The sequence below is a fragment of the Liolophura sinensis genome, chromosome 1 (genome assembly GCF_032854445.1).
Source record: "Liolophura sinensis isolate JHLJ2023 chromosome 1, CUHK_Ljap_v2, whole genome shotgun sequence".
Classification (NCBI taxonomy): Eukaryota; Metazoa; Mollusca; class Polyplacophora; order Chitonida; family Chitonidae; genus Liolophura; species Liolophura sinensis.
Genome location: NC_088295.1, coordinates 27,399,688 through 27,416,561, shown reverse-complemented (window position 1 = coordinate 27,416,561; position 16,874 = coordinate 27,399,688). Strand labels below are relative to the sequence as shown.

The 16,874-nt window shown below is 39.0% G+C and overlaps 2 protein-coding genes across 2 annotated transcripts in view; both read right to left on the bottom strand.

Moving 5' to 3' along the window:
• Window positions 1-336: 336 nt before the first annotated feature.
• Window positions 337-16,651, bottom strand: LOC135480125 (protocadherin Fat 1-like). Its single transcript, XM_064759891.1, has 22 exons — window positions 16,441-16,651; window positions 15,879-16,010; window positions 15,290-15,469; window positions 14,680-14,817; window positions 14,225-14,407; window positions 13,117-13,239; window positions 12,545-12,730; window positions 11,726-11,851; window positions 11,073-11,276; window positions 10,775-10,903; window positions 10,324-10,445; window positions 8,542-8,654; window positions 8,061-8,189; window positions 7,710-7,894; window positions 6,727-6,933; window positions 6,018-6,106; window positions 5,497-5,580; window positions 5,089-5,157; window positions 4,359-4,583; window positions 3,201-3,318; window positions 2,583-2,734; window positions 337-1,475 (listed from the first exon to the last, which is right to left on the bottom strand). The coding sequence occupies exons 10-22, from the start codon at window positions 10,889-10,891 to the stop codon at window positions 992-994; spliced, it is 2,094 nt and encodes a 697-aa protein (XP_064615961.1). The 5' UTR covers window positions 10,892-10,903; window positions 11,073-11,276; window positions 11,726-11,851; window positions 12,545-12,730; window positions 13,117-13,239; window positions 14,225-14,407; window positions 14,680-14,817; window positions 15,290-15,469; window positions 15,879-16,010; window positions 16,441-16,651; the 3' UTR covers window positions 337-991.
• The window catches only part of LOC135474459 (protocadherin Fat 4-like), a 21,365-nt gene continuing 15,408 nt past the window's right edge, over window positions 10,918-16,874 (bottom strand). Inside the window, exons 25-34 of the mRNA XM_064754182.1 lie at window positions 16,441-16,524; window positions 15,879-16,010; window positions 15,290-15,469; window positions 14,680-14,817; window positions 14,225-14,407; window positions 13,117-13,239; window positions 12,545-12,730; window positions 11,726-11,851; window positions 11,073-11,276; window positions 10,918-10,923 (exon numbers count right to left, since the gene is read on the bottom strand). Of these exons, the coding sequence (XP_064610252.1) occupies window positions 10,918-10,923; window positions 11,073-11,276; window positions 11,726-11,851; window positions 12,545-12,730; window positions 13,117-13,239; window positions 14,225-14,407; window positions 14,680-14,817; window positions 15,290-15,469; window positions 15,879-16,010; window positions 16,441-16,524 (1,362 nt within the window). The remainder of the gene's footprint in view (window positions 10,924-11,072; window positions 11,277-11,725; window positions 11,852-12,544; window positions 12,731-13,116; window positions 13,240-14,224; window positions 14,408-14,679; window positions 14,818-15,289; window positions 15,470-15,878; window positions 16,011-16,440; window positions 16,525-16,874) is intronic.

The following is a 16,874-nucleotide window of genomic DNA, read 5'->3' as shown; positions in this document are numbered from 1 at the left end:
CAAAAAATTCTTCAGTCAGCAGGTCTAGTAGTATTTAGTTGGCCTACATCCACAGCCTTCGTACATTTTTGGTGTGAATGAGTGTGATCTCCAATAAACGGTTTCGTATGTTTTTTTTTTTTCCACTTGGCTTTTTCAAGAAACTAAACTGTCAATCTGCAAACACATCCTACCATGCTGTTACTCAATAAAAAAATGTAGGATTTTAGTAATATGTAGAGCTGGGCAAGACTAAACGGTACTCTTCCAGATGCTGAATTACTAATCCCCTGTAAAGCAGATTCGCAACTCTAATGTCGGTCTAAATCCAAACAAGGACGAAATACACCAAAAATACAAAAGCGTGACAAATATTTAATATCACCTGTGTCGATGTAAACAAATAAAACAAGCTCCAATATCAGGTCTCTGAGGCTCAGTAACGGTTCCTGGTAATCTCTTCCAGGTAAAACATTTCAACGTATCAAAAACTAGTAACAAATGTTTGTTGTAATAAATAGCAGTACAGCTGGTAAAACGTCACTAACGACTGTGTGGTAAGAGACATATATATGTACATATATCAAATATATAGGAGTATATGACAGATTTTTAGCACCATTGGCAAGTCTTCTCCAAGTAACCAGACCTGGAGACAGTTGGCATGGGAATGTGAGCTTATTCAAAACGTGCAATTATAAAATTTCACAACCAAAGTCAACAGTAAACAAAGGACAATGTAAACACTAGCACTACACAGTAAAATACACTATCACAACATGAAATTCTTATAATTAAGCCCTGGAATGTGTGTAACAAAGTTATTCCAAAAATAGAATATTTTAACAGGCCAAACTTACAGCAGAGAGGTTGAATAACTGGAGATATGTTCTATATATAAATATATATATATAGGAAGTCATTGTATGGCAATGCCAGTTGGATGGATAATGTTGACAACAGGTGATGACATTAACCAATTGGAGCTGTTTTTTGGTGGGATTGGCTTGTACTACAGTACAGTCGTGCTCTCTCCTTTTCCTCCGCTGTAGCCTTGATTGATGTAAGCCCCGCCTCCAGTGCCTCCATTGCTGTAACTCTGCACTACATACGACGAGCTGGAGTAACCAGTTGTAGCTCCGCCGCCACCACCAACTGGTCCTGTAACAAAGGTATCACCGCCAGAGTTTGACACATAGCCACCTGGTCCAGAGCTTGACACAAATCCATCTCCACCCGACGATGTGTAGGCCATACCTCCTGATGAATATCCGCCACCTCCTGCCGAATAGCCGCCGCCTCCTACAGATGAATATTCGCCTGCTCCTCCTGCTCCGCCATCCACAGAGTAACCTTGTGTAGCATACTGGTAGGAGTGGGAACTCTCCTGAACTCTCATGGTGGATGTCTCCTGTATTCCTGAGTCCCCGGAGTGCATGACCAGACTCTGACCCCCTCCGCCGCCTCCTCCTCCTCCTCCCAGGCCTCCCTCACCACTACAACACACGACATACATGTTGACAACTATCACGTTTGGTAGTAACCAGTGCTCACACACGTAACACATTACATAGTGTTAATTCTTCAACCTTTTCACAAGTTTGCAAGATTTTAATCAAGCTAATTCTGAAGGCTTTATTCCATGTAGACTGATAAAATTATACTTTTTGTGAAGCTCTGAAATTGGCCAATCCAACCAATATAGTTTTACTCAAAAATCAAATTAAAAATGTGCATAAATTGCTCTGAAAGTTAATCTTTTATACGCGAAAAGGTTGAGGAATTAGGGTAGTCACGTTTTCTCAAAGCACTAGTCAAACATCAGTCAAATTTTAGACATATCTTTTAAGATGGGTCATTTACTTAATGAGGTGCCCAATTATGAGATAACATCCACCTTCTTGGATTTCACAACTACAGACCACAGTTTCGTCTATCTAATAATACTATTCTGTTTGTCTGCTTCTTTGGTGTAACTTACACAGGAATATTTCACTTTTATATATGACTGCAGTATAACTGATGACTTCTGCACGATATCCAGTACATGACAAACCCTGTGATTTAAAAGTCGCTGCCCACCGTCAAATCAGAGGGTGGGCCTGGATACGAACAAGAAGCCTTATTCGTTCACACTTAGTAATCTTTCTGGATAACCCAGCAGACTGCAAAGCTAACTAACACTGTATCACAAATACTGCCTAACATTTTAACTTGGCCCGTAAGTCCTTGCATTTCCATTATGCCAAGACTTATGCTGCTGACAAGCCTCTAACATTTGTCAATGAGTTTCATTTTGTTTGATGACTAATCATCCCATTATTTGTGTAGTGGATTTGTGGTAAGTAACTAAGGACCAAAGACAGTATGAAATCCATGTACCTGATAGATATGTAATGCTGCATTCACACAGTGCAATGTGTCATAACAACTTGCAGAATTGAACAAAATAGAAATGCGTAAACTGTCAATCAACTTGTGACAAGTTGTATGAAACAAAGGTACAAAGAGTATGAAACAGAGCTTCTTTTGGTTTCATTTGACGCATCAATATCACACAGTGTGCACAAGGCTTTACTGGTATTTGTAGGTGCTGTCCTTACCTTCCAAATATTGGGTTGACAGCTGCGGTGACGCCCTCTGAGGTGTGGGTGATGCGGGCTGCTCCACTCCCTCCTGCCCCTCCCACAATAGCCATGTTGATCTCAGCCTGGTCTAGCATGGCCTCGTCATTGGGCACATACATACTCAGAGACTGTAACACACAATGGGTACAACTTCAGTTACTGAGAGATAAAACATTAAAAGAATCAGCTATGATCTGTGTACAACATAATTCAGTTTTCAATTTCCTACCTGGTTGTAGGCTGCAATATTCAGTGTTCACATTTCCTGCCTAGTTATAGACATTATTCAATTTTCCTATTTGGTGTAGGCAACGTTATTCAGTTTTCAACTTTCCTGCCTGGAAGTAAGCAATATTATTTAGTTTTCCATTTACCTACTTGTTCGTAGGCAACATTATTTAGTTTCCAATTTTTCTACCTGGTTGTTGGCAGCATCATTAAGTTTCCAATTTTCCTATCATGTATAGGCAACATTATTCAGTTTTCAACTTTCCTACCTGTTTGTATACAACATTATTTAGTTTCTAATTTTCCCACCTGGTTGTATGCAACATTATTAGTTTTTACATTTACAGACTGGATTTGTCAGCATACCTGTGTTTCGTATTCTCGGATCATGCTGGGTGTCTCAGTGAATTCCATGCCATGCATGTTATCCATGAGTAAGGCAGAGCCTCCCATACTCTGGTACTTCTGCCAGAACTTGTGATACCTGGGGGACAAATTAACACAGGTTATTAAAGACACATGTCCTTTACGAGAACTAATATGAAGATACACATAATAGGAAATATCTTCTTACTCGTGACATTGATGTTTCACACCATGTTCTACCTGTACCCGTTTATTTATTTGTTCGTTTGATTGGAATTATTTGATGCTATGCTCAATTAGTTTGCACTTTAGTGACAAAGGTCAGATTTTGTGGGTGGAGGATAAAAGATAGAATCCACAGTCAACCACTGGCCTTCCCCAGGTTCATGATAAACACCTACTGTGACTCAGTAACACAGCTGAACCTGGAAGACATTGATTTGCACATGCAACCTCACTGTGCCAGGATGTGTCTATTTAGGAACAGTTTGGATTGTGTTTCAAACAAAATCAATCTGAACTTCCACGGGATGTCCCTAGCGACTGATATATCCAACTTATGCTTCCATGGGATGTCCCCATGGATCGATTTATCCAACCTCAACATCCATGGGATTTCCCTAGAAGGGACCTAAGTTAATTCTAAATCAATAAGATCTCAATCCTAGCCTTAGCTCACAATTGACACCCTCTTGCCCAAAAATTAATGTTAAGTACAAATACTTGGCTTAGGTAGACTGTTAGTTTGTACTTTTTGAAGATGTGCAATGTAAATGTCTTAAAAAGACGTTACAAGCATATTTTCACATGTTGTTGTTGTTAGCTGCTGAATCATTACGATGTGGAACTCTTTAAAAATGAAGGCAAGTAAAGTTATTGACTGGTATATTGTCCATTTACACAGGTCAACTTCATGTACAACTCAAATTTGCCCTACGATCGCGATTGATCGATTAAAAAAATTACAATCGCCCTCACAGTTCCAATGTGCAAGTAGCACAATTTTTTTTTTTATAATCAATTTTAAACTCAGTTGTCTACAATTTCTGTGTGCATGAAGACCCATGTGATGTATTCAACTTGGCTCCAATATTTTCAAACACTTCAACTTCTGAGAAATCTTATCTTGAACAATGAAGCAATGTGGAGAGTACTGACCTAGCCCAGGCGAAGCAGAGGACGATAATGCCCACAATAGCCAGTAGGATGATGATAGCTGCCAGAGCCAGTAGGGCAGCCCAGGGGTTGTCCAGCAGACCGATGTACGACTTGGTCATACCTCCAGTGGCAGCTACAACAGGGCCATAGATCCTCTCATACTTTACTTGCAGTTTCTCATCCAGTTTGTTCTTGATCTTCACCTGGGTTCCAGTATCTATTAACCTGCAACAGAACAGATGAAAGTTAGTAAGGTGAACAGAGCTTTACATGTATGCCACTATCTTCTAAAAAAGACAGTATATTGTTGTCAGAGTATCTCTGCTTGCAGAGAGAGATCAGTTTCTTAAGTTGCATTGTATGTGAAATCTATATCTGCAGGTACGGGATATTTTGGTCTGTAATGTGAATTTTGTTGTAAAAAGTTGATCCATAGACTATCTTGAAATGAAAAGAAGAATGTGCTCATATTCAAAACTCTCTTGAGACTCAATACCAGATTTAAAATTCAGATTTAAAGATTCAGTTTTGTACATGGCCAAAAACTAATTGTATAACAGTAAATGTACATTTAATAGGAACTAAATCTGCTGCTGTTCCGTTTAGTCTCTATACGACCGTAGTCGTTGCTGGGTTTTGTTAAAATTGTAAATATCTGATATCATTTAATACCAACATAAGCTAATACACTTTTAAAAATATGGGCGACAAGTTAGGTAGGTTTACTTACCCTCCGGCTCCCTCACGTGTCACAATAAGATCCGTCACAGGATTGATCATGAAAAACAGAACATCAGTGCTGAAAAAGGACCAGAGCTCAGGTAAACACAATATTCCTATTTGTACAGTAGATGTAGGCTACTTATCAGCATCAGTAGTTACCATGGCAACATAGTTACCTCGAGGTATGTGTCAACTAAAATTACAATTGCACATGCAAAAGTCACAAACACAGTCATACAACACTTGCAATACAATTGAAGATGTAACCTCAACATGAACATGGACATATGGACAAAAAAAACAAAAGTTTCCCCCAAAAAATTAAATGCTCCACAAAATGAAGAGTGACATTTTCAAAAACTTCACCATGGTAAGTGACAATTAACACTGATTGGGATTTAATTTGAGATGTTACCTGTCAGTCTGTGCTATCCCATCAACAGTTGCTGGCTCAAAGCCCCAAATTAGGATTACATACTGTAACTCTTCCTGCAAAATCCTGAAGAAGAGATAACACATGGTGATTACAACAGAGAAACAGTTTTACCACAGAGGGGTTGCAACAGACAAAACCAGGTTACACTGGGGTATTACAACAGAGAAGCAATGTTACCACTGGGGCATTACAAGAGAGAAACAATGCAAACATCATGGGAACTGGTGGTAAGAAAAAAAGTCTGAAGTTTCTCAAGAAAGTCAGAATACCTTGCGCTACCTCCAACTTACATTACATTCATTGCCATTTGTTTTTCAACTTTTATAGAAAAAAGTCTGAAATCAGCCAATTGGAGGAAAATTCCTGTGCCGGAACAATGTTACCAAGAAAAATATAACAAAGGAACAAAAAAAAAGAAGAATGTTGCCACAAGGGAATAATAACAAATTCACATTATTTCCATGCTGGCATATGTTGTTCAAGGTAAAGTAGTTCTTTACCTTCTAATTTCCTCAATTAACTGGATATATCGTTCTGGAGGTCCATCTATCTGCATTGCAAACAGGTTGAGGTCACTGTAGTGGTTAACCTGAAACACAAGTAAAACACTGAAGAACTGAGGGCTCACTCAAACATGACAATCATATACTTTATAGTGATTACTACTTTCATATTGTGCAGTGACCCAGAAGCCTCCCAGCAATGCGGTCCTTATGAGTTCTAAGTCCACCTCATGCTGGCTTCCTCTCTGGCCATATGTGGAAAAGTATGCCAGCAAACTGCAGATGGTTGTGTGTTAAAACAGCAATCAAATACATAAATCCTTTCATATCGATATATAACTATAAACACTGACATGCTATAAACATTATTAAGTACTGCATATGATCAATAAAAAAAATTTTTTTTGAGGCAAATAAAGGTACTAAAATATTACTTATGGCGATGAACATACCCAAATTTTTTCCTAGCTGATAAAGAACCCTCAAAACATTATTCTAATATGAATAGAACTCATAGAATCAGGCAAAATAATAGACAAAACTTAATCATGGGTGAAAGTTTCAGTCATTTACATAGCTTTGCAAGTTACACTTGACTTGAATATTAGCTCTCTTAATTTCACAATGTTGTGCATTTTTCCCAGACTATGGACTTTGCCGAGGCTGGTGTATGTATACGGTGAAGATTTACAACCTGGATGCTTACCACAATTCTGGTACGTGCTGTGTTTCCATTGCCATTTCTGTCTGTGACATCAACATTAAATGCATACATGGTGTCTGGCACCTCCACTCTGTCCCAAGGTAGGGCCAGTAATACCTGTCCTTCTCGGGTAACTCTGAATGGGTTAGCACTTTGGGAAGTGTACACAATACCTGCTGTACCATTCTCCGCCAGATCTGGATCTGTGGCCTGCAATAACACATCAGGACATCAGTCACCTTTCACCAAAATAATGACAGCTGTGTAAAACCTGCCACGATATACAGGAAATCACAATTACTAGTTAGCTCCAAGTTAATTCCTCCTTTATGTTTTTTTTTTTTTTTCTGTTGTGATTTGGAACCTTTTTCTCAAGTATTTTAATTGGAAAGCAGCTGTCTGGGCCCTGTTCCAGAAAAAAAATGTTGTCACACTTTATATCCAATGATAGCTGAGTAAAACTGAGCCCAAAAAGCAACCTACCACACCTTGCAATGTACCTGAAAAATTTGGCTACACAAAGCCACAGCTGAGCCCCAAGGAGACTGGATTCTATGTCAAAAAGGTCACCTGTAACCTCACACCTCAAGAGTATACGAAAGCTTGGGTTATTATTTTATTTGATTGGCGATTTTACGCCATACTCAAGAATATTTCACTTATAAGACGGCAGCCAGCATTATGGTGGGAGAAAACCGGGCAGAGCCCGGGGGAAACCCACGACCATCCGCAGGTTGCTGGCAGACCTTCCCACGTACGGCTGGAGAGGAAGCCAGACTCCTGGGTCATTACACTGCGCTAGCGCGCTAACCGACTGAGCCACAGAGGCCCTCTCACAAAGGCTTGGGAATTCTCGTGGCAAGCCACAGAGTGCATGGATCAACTTGCATGTTCTTTGGTGGATGCATATTCGAACGCAAGCTGATCAATCTATAAATCTACACATAATTTCCCATTAGGAGTAACACATTGATAACTCGACTCACATTGATCTTCAGGACAAGTGTTCCTGCTGGAGACACCTGCGATATTACTCCATAAATGTTGCCCTTTGTGCCCTGAGCGGTGATGTCCTGCAGAGGATAAACTGGGTAGATGACTGTGGGAGTGTTGTCATTGATATCCAAAACCTTGACGATAATTTCAGAGTAACCTGCTCTGCTCCATTCAACTGAGGACAAAAATTGGGTAAAAATAGAAGTATAACAATTCCCACTCCAATTCATTATCAACTGCCTTCCTGAGGTTACCAAATTATTGATTTATTTATTTCTTTTATTTGATCTGTAGTGCACTGTGTAAAAAAAAAAGTAGACAGAAATGTGTAGGGTAGTTACCATTCTGTGCGTTGGCATGGTTGACAGAGACATTGAGCCTGTAGGAGTCTTGTTCTTCACGATCAATGGCCTTGGCCAGGGTCAGATTGCAGTTCTTCTTGGAAGCATCCTGAGTGATGGTGAAGCGATCTGAGGAGGAAGAACAATCAATGTTTACAGTCATGAACTAAACAGTCATGTCCTACAGGAGCAAAACAATCATGAACTAAACAGTCGTGAACTAAACAGTCATGACAAAATAATCATGAACTTAACAGCCATGTAGAACACAGTCATGAATTACAGGAGTCATGAACTACAGGAGTCATGAACTAAGTAGTCGTGAAGTACAGTCATGGACTACACAGTTGCAAAATATACCACACAGTGTTGCAAAATATATTATACAGTATATTACACAATAAATCAACTTACAAGGATGACTTGAAACAGAGTCTGCTTCACTGTGACCCTCTTTATCAGCTGTTAGTTTTCTACTTACTGTTGGGATCTCCAGAGACAATAGAACAGGTGACTTGTACACTCTTCTGCTGGTTGATAACATCCAGGAACACCACGCTTGTTTTGCTCGGCAAGTTCTCATAGATCTCCTTACTGATAGAGAGAACAAAGACAGGTCTGGTTAGTTCACATACATGCATACACTTTACAACAGACAAAAGTGGAAGAGTGACATTTTACCAGACAGCCTGACAATACCATTAACCCATATCTGCCCAAGCCATTTTTAGTAAATAAAGCTGAATCTGCCCAGTCCTATAGAAAAATAACTATTGTTTTCTGCACAGTGAACAGAAAATGTAGATTCTACACATTTGGTTTGAAAGGAACTATGTCAAGTTATATACTGTTAGAAAGCCTAATAACTGTCCTACAACATGGAATGATTTATTACATAACATTTTTGCTGTTGCCATGGTTACCGTACCTGTGAAAACTAAGAATAGTGGGGGTAAATTTATCACAACAGTGGAGTTGTAGGTTTATCTGCACCCATAAAATCAGAAATAAAGCTATAAAATGATTTCTTTCCTGGATATTGTAGAGGTATTGGCATAGTACACAGAGACAGACATCACAACTTACTTAGCTACAGTATAAGGTAACAAGTGAGAATTAATTACAGGTGTGTTGTTTTGAAATATAACGTCACTACACAAGTTAGAATATCCAGAAGTGTTACAGCTCCATTTCAATGTACAGTAACCATGTAACATGTCCATAAACACAATAAAATAAAATTACAGACTATCAATCACTCTGTCCAGGTAAATTGATTTATTTTGGGGATATTCTCATCAAATATCATGGCTCAAATCAATTTTTGCAAACATTGTATGACATGTAATTGGACACATTTGAAAATACCAAGATGTTATTCTATGCAGATGGGGCCACAGATCATATCATATCATCGCCAATGTCAGTGTCACTGTCATTATCACTACCATCAGCAACATTACCATTGCTAGTAGTTGATCTAAGCCTAGGCCTACTGGTGTTGACATCTCCGTTGTCACCAAAACTATGCGGCACATAGACGTCTGACACATCAGAATCAAACTCAATTTCACTTTCAGAATCATCACTAAAGAGCTGCGATATATCTCCTCCACTGTTGATAGCTTGGGCAAGTCTCTCGTTTTTCCTTTGAATGCCACGAACAATGCCGAGAGGAATGTTATCATCCGAAGAATCCGTGTCTTCTGCCATTTTTACACATAAAAATCACCTCCAACAGCGCGAGATGCTCAGTCCGCACAGGGTAAACACGTGTGTAAACAAAACCTGCCACGCCCCGCCTGCACTGTCCACTAATTTTACTGAACAATCGATGTAAATTCCTTCAAAATCGCAAAACACAAGACTGCAACTACAACGGAAGCCCACTGAAGCAGATCTGACGTCACATCAATGCTACGGAGATTCCCCAAGCCAAGAAAAGCATGACCTAAATGATGATACAGAATACCCCGTATCTGGGCATATTCAGCTTTCAAAACACGTACGGCGTACGCCGTACTTGGGCGGATATGGGTTAATTATTGTTTGATACTCACATTCTCAAACATTTTGACACAATTTTTCCTAAGATATTTTAACACTTAACTAGAACAATTTTTCCAACCTTCATACATATTGTGAAATTTCACTACATGCTAGAATAACATAAGATGAAATTAAGGATGCCTTGTGATAATTGCGTGTGTGTACATGTGTGTATGTAAGTATGTGCGGACGGACAGTACATACATGTACTTACTAATAGAGTGGTTGTGAGAATTTCAAGCTGGTTGGTGGCAATGTTTCGGGATAGACCAGGATTGTCACAGACACACTGGTGCTTAATGGTCTCCAGCTCTGGTCACTCACAGTCACATTAAACTGAAATAAACAATCAGCATTTGATTCAAGACATTTTCAAATTTCCACATCATTTGTGGAGTGTCACTTAATAATAATTAAAGGAATACAAACATTAAAAAGCTAAACCAGTGTCAAAAAAGCATCTATAAAACAGGGTTAAAAGATAAGGATTAAGGTGATTTAATTTGCTTTTCTAATATTGAATCTCCTTACAGAAAATTTAAATTTTTGTAGTCAATGTTCATCAGCTTTCTGTCACATTCAAAAAAGCCCCAGTATACAAAAGTGCTACTATTGTTGTTCTTTCGTAAACATTTTCAACATTCTGATTTTGAAATAATACCTACCTGGTAAACATTCTGATCTGCTGTGCGGACAAGACTGTCCCTTACAGTAACAGCTCCTCCTGGTGTCACAGTAAATATGTTACTGGCTTCAAGGGGAGTAACTGTGTATTTCAGCATGGCATTTGGTGTCTGAAATAGTAATGTTACTCCTATAATTAATACAATTTGACACATGCAGCAAAACGAAATTACAGTTTGTAAAAGTGGAAATCCCAAAAGTCACACCCTACAATTTCAAGGAGTCAGGTAGTTTTAAAATAAAATGCCAGTCACAATATGGCAACCAACAGAAACTTACATCTTTGTTAAGAGGATCCAGTGAATCTCTGTCTGTTGCACTGATGTACAAGATAGCAGATCCAGCTGGGAAGGTGTCCACAATCTCACTTCTGTACACTGTAGGATCAGCCGTAGGAGCAAACAGGTTACGCTGGACATGGATGACAACTCTGGTAGTGGCGGCTCGTGGTGGTATGCCCTCATCTCTGGCTTCTACCTCAAGCTGAACAGGAACGGGAAACACAAGTTATTCATCTTACACCTCTTGTAAGAGGAAAATCTTTCATAGCTACCTTGGATTTGGCTCTAACTAGTGAGTTAAAGGTATTTAACAAGTAAAAAGAGCAAAGAAATGAAATAATTGCTACAAATATGATTTAATACACACTGTACAGGTATAATTATTGTGCTACAGGGTCAAGTAGAATGAGGTTAGTACAGGGGAAGTTAAATGGCACAGAACAAAAATAAACTGAAATCAGGGAAATTTTTGATCTGCTATCTGTGCGCCAGTGATAACATCTTATGACCTGACACGTTACTCAATGCAAATTCTTTGTCAATTTACGTTTTAGATCAGTGGGGATGCACTAGTGTGCTTATCTGCAGATAATTCAGGCTTCATTGCATAACTTGTCCATTCACAACAGGAGAGTTCCTCAGTATACATACCACAAATGTGTCATTAGCCTGGGGAGTGGTCAGTTCACTGTCCACATAGATTTGACCGCCACCTCTGGATATGTAGAAGTACTTGGTTTCAGTCAGAATGCTGTAGACTACTGAGCGACTCTTAGCCTACACAGAACAAAGACAAGGGTTGATCAACAACACAGTAACAACACGCCTTCCACTGCCATAAGAAACAACACACCTTCCACTACCATAAGAAACAGCCTATTCACAACAGTGATGTTTACATTAAGAAGTATGTCCTGTAACTTGAGGATCTTGTACCTGCATAGTTTAACTGTGGTTTATAGTTTAACTCTGTTTTTCTGGTAGGCATAAGATGACGATCACTGTATCTTTTGCCTTCATATTATGGAGCACACTTGGACAAGTAATACAATATGAAATGAAATTACTCCAATAAAGTATTAACTGGACATGGAAAAAAACAGAATGAAGATTATCATGGAAATCACAATAGTATATTCACTAAAAAATGTAGCTAAAACTAAACCAAATAGGGCCCACTTACCATTCCCAACTAAGAGAGGCATAACAGACAAAAAAGTAAACCTTCAGCAACTGGTATTATAGGAACACGCACTTATAAACTGTTAAAATTCACAAGATTACCTTTGTTGCTATCTTTGTTACAATTTATAATGAGCTGAGTTTGATCAAACTGGATTATTGTTGTTATCAGACAATATGATACACATCACAGTAGTCATAGTCCACTAATATAACATATTAACCATTCCTGACCAATTCCAAATCATGGTAAAATGAAGCCAATTTGTGTGAATGGTGTATGCTTACATCAAGGTCCTTGTCTGTGGCTTGTACAGTGATGACGGGTCTCCTGGCTGGATGGTACTCTGAGATAGTTGTGTTGTACTCTTGCTCTGTGAACTCTGGCTTGTGAAAGTTTCTAGTAACCTGAACTATAACAACTGCAGTGTCGTGTTTTGGAGGTGTTCCAGTGTCAGTTGCCCGTACTGTGAACTGTAACACACAAATAACTAGTACATAAACTGGTTTCTGCAGTATCAAGAATTCCTGACGTCTTCACACCTTTATATCAGGGATGAACGTGGTTTTAATCTTTTAAATCATCCAACTCCAAGGAGAGAATCAATTTAACTTCCAAGGAGGAAAGCAATTTAACTTCATGAGCAGCATACCAGAAATACTGTATATACATGTATAGAAAGATTTTTACAACGATGCTATTGAAAAGGGTATTTTGCCTGACATTTATAAGGAAGTACAAAGTATGGAAACTGTTGGGTATTTGGTCTTCATGTACTTCATTGGGTATTGATCTCAGGTTCCTGTACTTTAATACCAATCCATCACTGTGAAGTCTGAGGTGTTTGGGGTTAACTTACCCTGTATTCTGTGTTAGATTCCGATTCCAGCTTGGCTCGCAGTGTTATCTGCCCTGTTGTAGGGTTAATAGCAAAACGAAGCTGATCCACACCTTCCTGGTCAATGCTGTAGCGAATGGCATCCTGTCCATAGAGAAAAAATACTATTATCACAGTTATCCCAATATGAATACGAAATTCACGTCTACCTATGACAGAATTCATAACACATGCTGTATGTTTCAGACTGATTAATCTCACAATACCTCAAACACTGGTAAAATAATTACAGCCACAAAAAAATGGCTGTCACCACTTCCAGTTTGGAGAAAGATACAGGATTGCTTACAACTATGCACACTAAAAGAACATTAACTTACTCATTAATGACATCTAATGACCTTTACAAATTGTATAGCTCAAGAATATTTCACTTACAAGAACATACACACACATGCATACAGATTTGGATATCATATGGATGGAAGACAAGTGGCATCAACAGACATGAGACTGTGAAAAGGCCCCATGAATGCTGCTGAACTCTTATTGTCACCGAGGCCCACAAACGCAGGAAGCAGTACAACATCCCTATCCCAGGCCAGGACTGAGCCCACACCTCATGAGCCTTGTGGTTATCAGTCACTCTCATTACTAACTGACCCACACCCCATGAGCCTTGTGGTTATCAGTCACTCCCATTACTCACTGAGCCACGCCCCATGAGCCTTGTGGTTATCAGTCACTCTCATTACTAACTGACCCACACCCCATGAGCCTTGTGGTTATCAGTCACTCCCACTACTCACTGAGCCATGCCCCATGAGCCTTGTGGTTATCAGGCACTCCCATTACTCACTGAGCCACACCTCATGAGCCTTGTGGTTATCAGTCACTCCCATTACTCACTGAGCCATACCTCATGAGCGTTGTGGTTATCAGTCACTCTCATTACTAACTGACCCACACCTCATGAGCCTTGTGGTTATCAGTCACTCCCACTATTCACTGAGCCACACCCCATGAGCCTTGTGGTTATCAGTCAATCCCATTACTCACTGAGCCATACACCACTACCTAATTCACTTTTAGACTGATTTTTTTCTGAATATATGCTAGCTGTACTGACCCCATCATCATCTGTGGCTGACACCTGAGTTACGGGACTGCCCGGGGTGGAAGAGGCATTGATAAACCCATCATACTGATTCTTGCTGAACTTGGGCGGGTTGTTGTTACGCAAGATCTTCACTCGCACCGTGACTAAGGCCCTCTTCTGGAGACGAGCATTGTCAGTGGCAGAAATAATCAGCTGTAACAGAAAAAAATTATATTACAGAAGATGGTTAAAGCTAGTATATCAATACTTTACTGTCAATGCTTGCATACTGTGTTATCCAAATTCACAGTCTGTTTTTCTGGATTTAACCACAATCCTTTGATGTAAATAAACAAATAAAACTTTAAATTACTTAATTGGGGTCAAATGCTACTTAAAACATTAAATCGAGCTGAATTATAGGTAATAAGCCTGTGAATAAAGGTAAGATTGATGTCAATGGCCAAAGGGCCAGCTATGCTTACCGTGTATTCCTCCACAGAGTCTTCAGTGAGTGGGGCAATCACAGACAGGTTACCGTTGTACGGGTTCACGAAGAAGTAGTTCTTGTTTCCAGGTGGCGATTGTGATACGAGCTGATATGTAATGTCACCTCTCTCACCCTGATGTTCAGAAAAATTGAGTAAAGTATATTCGGCAAATTCAGCTTTTTACATTATAACCAACATAAATATACACAGCTTTGGCTTAAACATAAACTGGATCCAATGGACAGACATGAAGCCACAAAATGTTCCAGTAAACACATTTCTTCACAGTGTCGAATGCACACAGCCATCACAAGCTAAGTCCTTTTCCACAAATACTTTTAAACCTCCTACCCCTACAACATTTACCCTTGCCAAAAAAATGAGCCATATTTTAATATGCACACAATTTAAGTAGACGAAAGCAACATTAAAGAAATTCATTTTGAAATAAAGTCAGCAGCCAAATTCAGTTACTCACACTGCAAGGCTTTTTTTCTTTCAAAGAAGTCTCTCTACTATAATATATACAGATTTTTTACTCGTAATTCAGGTCCCATAACTCATACATTCCCAGTCATTTAACCAGTGTATTATATTAGCTCACCGTATCCTCATCAGCAGCATTCACGTCACCAAATGGTTGTGTCAAAGGTTGGTTCTCTGGTATAGAGTAGTTAAGCGTGCCGTGCAGGAAGTAGGGAGCATGGTTCCTATCAATGTTGACCCTCACCACGGCCGAACCACGTTCAGTTTGAGCACCCTCTCTATATACTTCCACATCCACCTGAAGTTACAATGCAAGGTTAACAACAGTTACCATCTTGTCCTAAATGTGCGAGTTTAGGGATTATTTCAGTCTCCCAGTGACTTCAATTTATCTCACCTAGTAATCAGCATTTTAATTTTAAAGAAACATCCATAATAAGAAAAAAGTAACTTACTCAAGCAAAAAAGGGATTAAATGTACCTTAGAGGTTTCATTGGAAAGTGTTGGGTGTTATCTTTAACAGAATCTTGAAGGACACATAGCTTAACAGTTGAAATTTTTATCACAGACATTTAACTCATTTTCTAAATCATTTTAAGTCCCAATATTTGGTGTCTACTGAGCACAGACAAAGGCACACTACGATTCAGGTGTATGCCTCATGAACAGCTCTCGTATACAACACACACTTCCTCGGGCAACTTACGTAGAATACTTCGGTGTCGATATTCTCTACAGACTGTCGAAGGATCAAGTCAACACTGCCATCTCCTCTTGGGTTCAAACTGAAGTATGTGGGAGCAAGGCCACGCCCAAAGATACGGAAAAGAAGGCGACCCTATCATTGGATACAAACAAGACAATAATCACTGATTTCACATCCTTGTAATATAACTTGCGTCTGAATCAATAACACCAAACAAAAAACATCAACAAACTTCACCATAAAAAGCAAGAAAACTACATGTACATGTATCCCATATTATTTACTTTAAGCACGGTACTCTAGCTATTAAACTGACATAAAATTAAGTTGACTAAACTACTCATTTTGTCCCATTCTGAGAGTTGTATTAACCTTGGAAAGCTGATTGGATGTTTGTTGTTGGAAGGTTATTATATACTTTTGGCTAAATGCCTGTTTAAGCACCAAAATTAATATTTTATGACCATTTTTTGGCCTTTAAAATTTTAGGGTAAATACTGTATTTGGAATGCAGACAAAAATTGAATATGAAGATATATAAGGCATGTGCTAAAGTACTGACCTTAGGAGAAGGATCCTTAGTACTGAGCGTGATGACCGTATGTGGGATAATCTCCTCAGAGGATATTGTTCTCTCATATGTAGACTGGTCAAAGTATGGATTGTCCACCAACTATTTTCTGTATCACGATCGTAACAGTAGCCTCTGCTTTCCTAGGCCTGACACCATTGTCTGAAGCTTCACGATAAACTGCGCAGTAGATGTGACCAACAGCATGAGCAAATGTTCAAAAACTTATCAAAATCGTGAATAAAATTTAATCTTAGCGCATAAATGCTGACTGAAATGTACAAATAAATGATAATAGCTTTATGCAACAAAAAACTGTATGGTGATAAATGCTGATGCCGATACTTTACAATCCAATACACAAGTGTAATAGCTAGGCTGACTATGTTGAACACGGAACATCAGTGTTTATTTATTTATTTGAT

Coding starts and splice junctions, on each gene's coding strand:
- LOC135480125 (XM_064759891.1), bottom strand. CDS start 10,891: ATGCTGAAATACACAGTTACTCCCCTTGAAGCCAGTAACATATTTACT. Junction 8,655..10,323: donor TTCTCACAACCACTCTATTA/GTAAGTACATGT, acceptor TCTCTCTATCAG/TAAGGAGATCTATGAGAACT. Junction 6,934..7,709: donor CACTTGTCCTGAAGATCAAT/GTGAGTCGAGTT, acceptor GTGTTATTGCAG/GCCACAGATCCAGATCTGGC.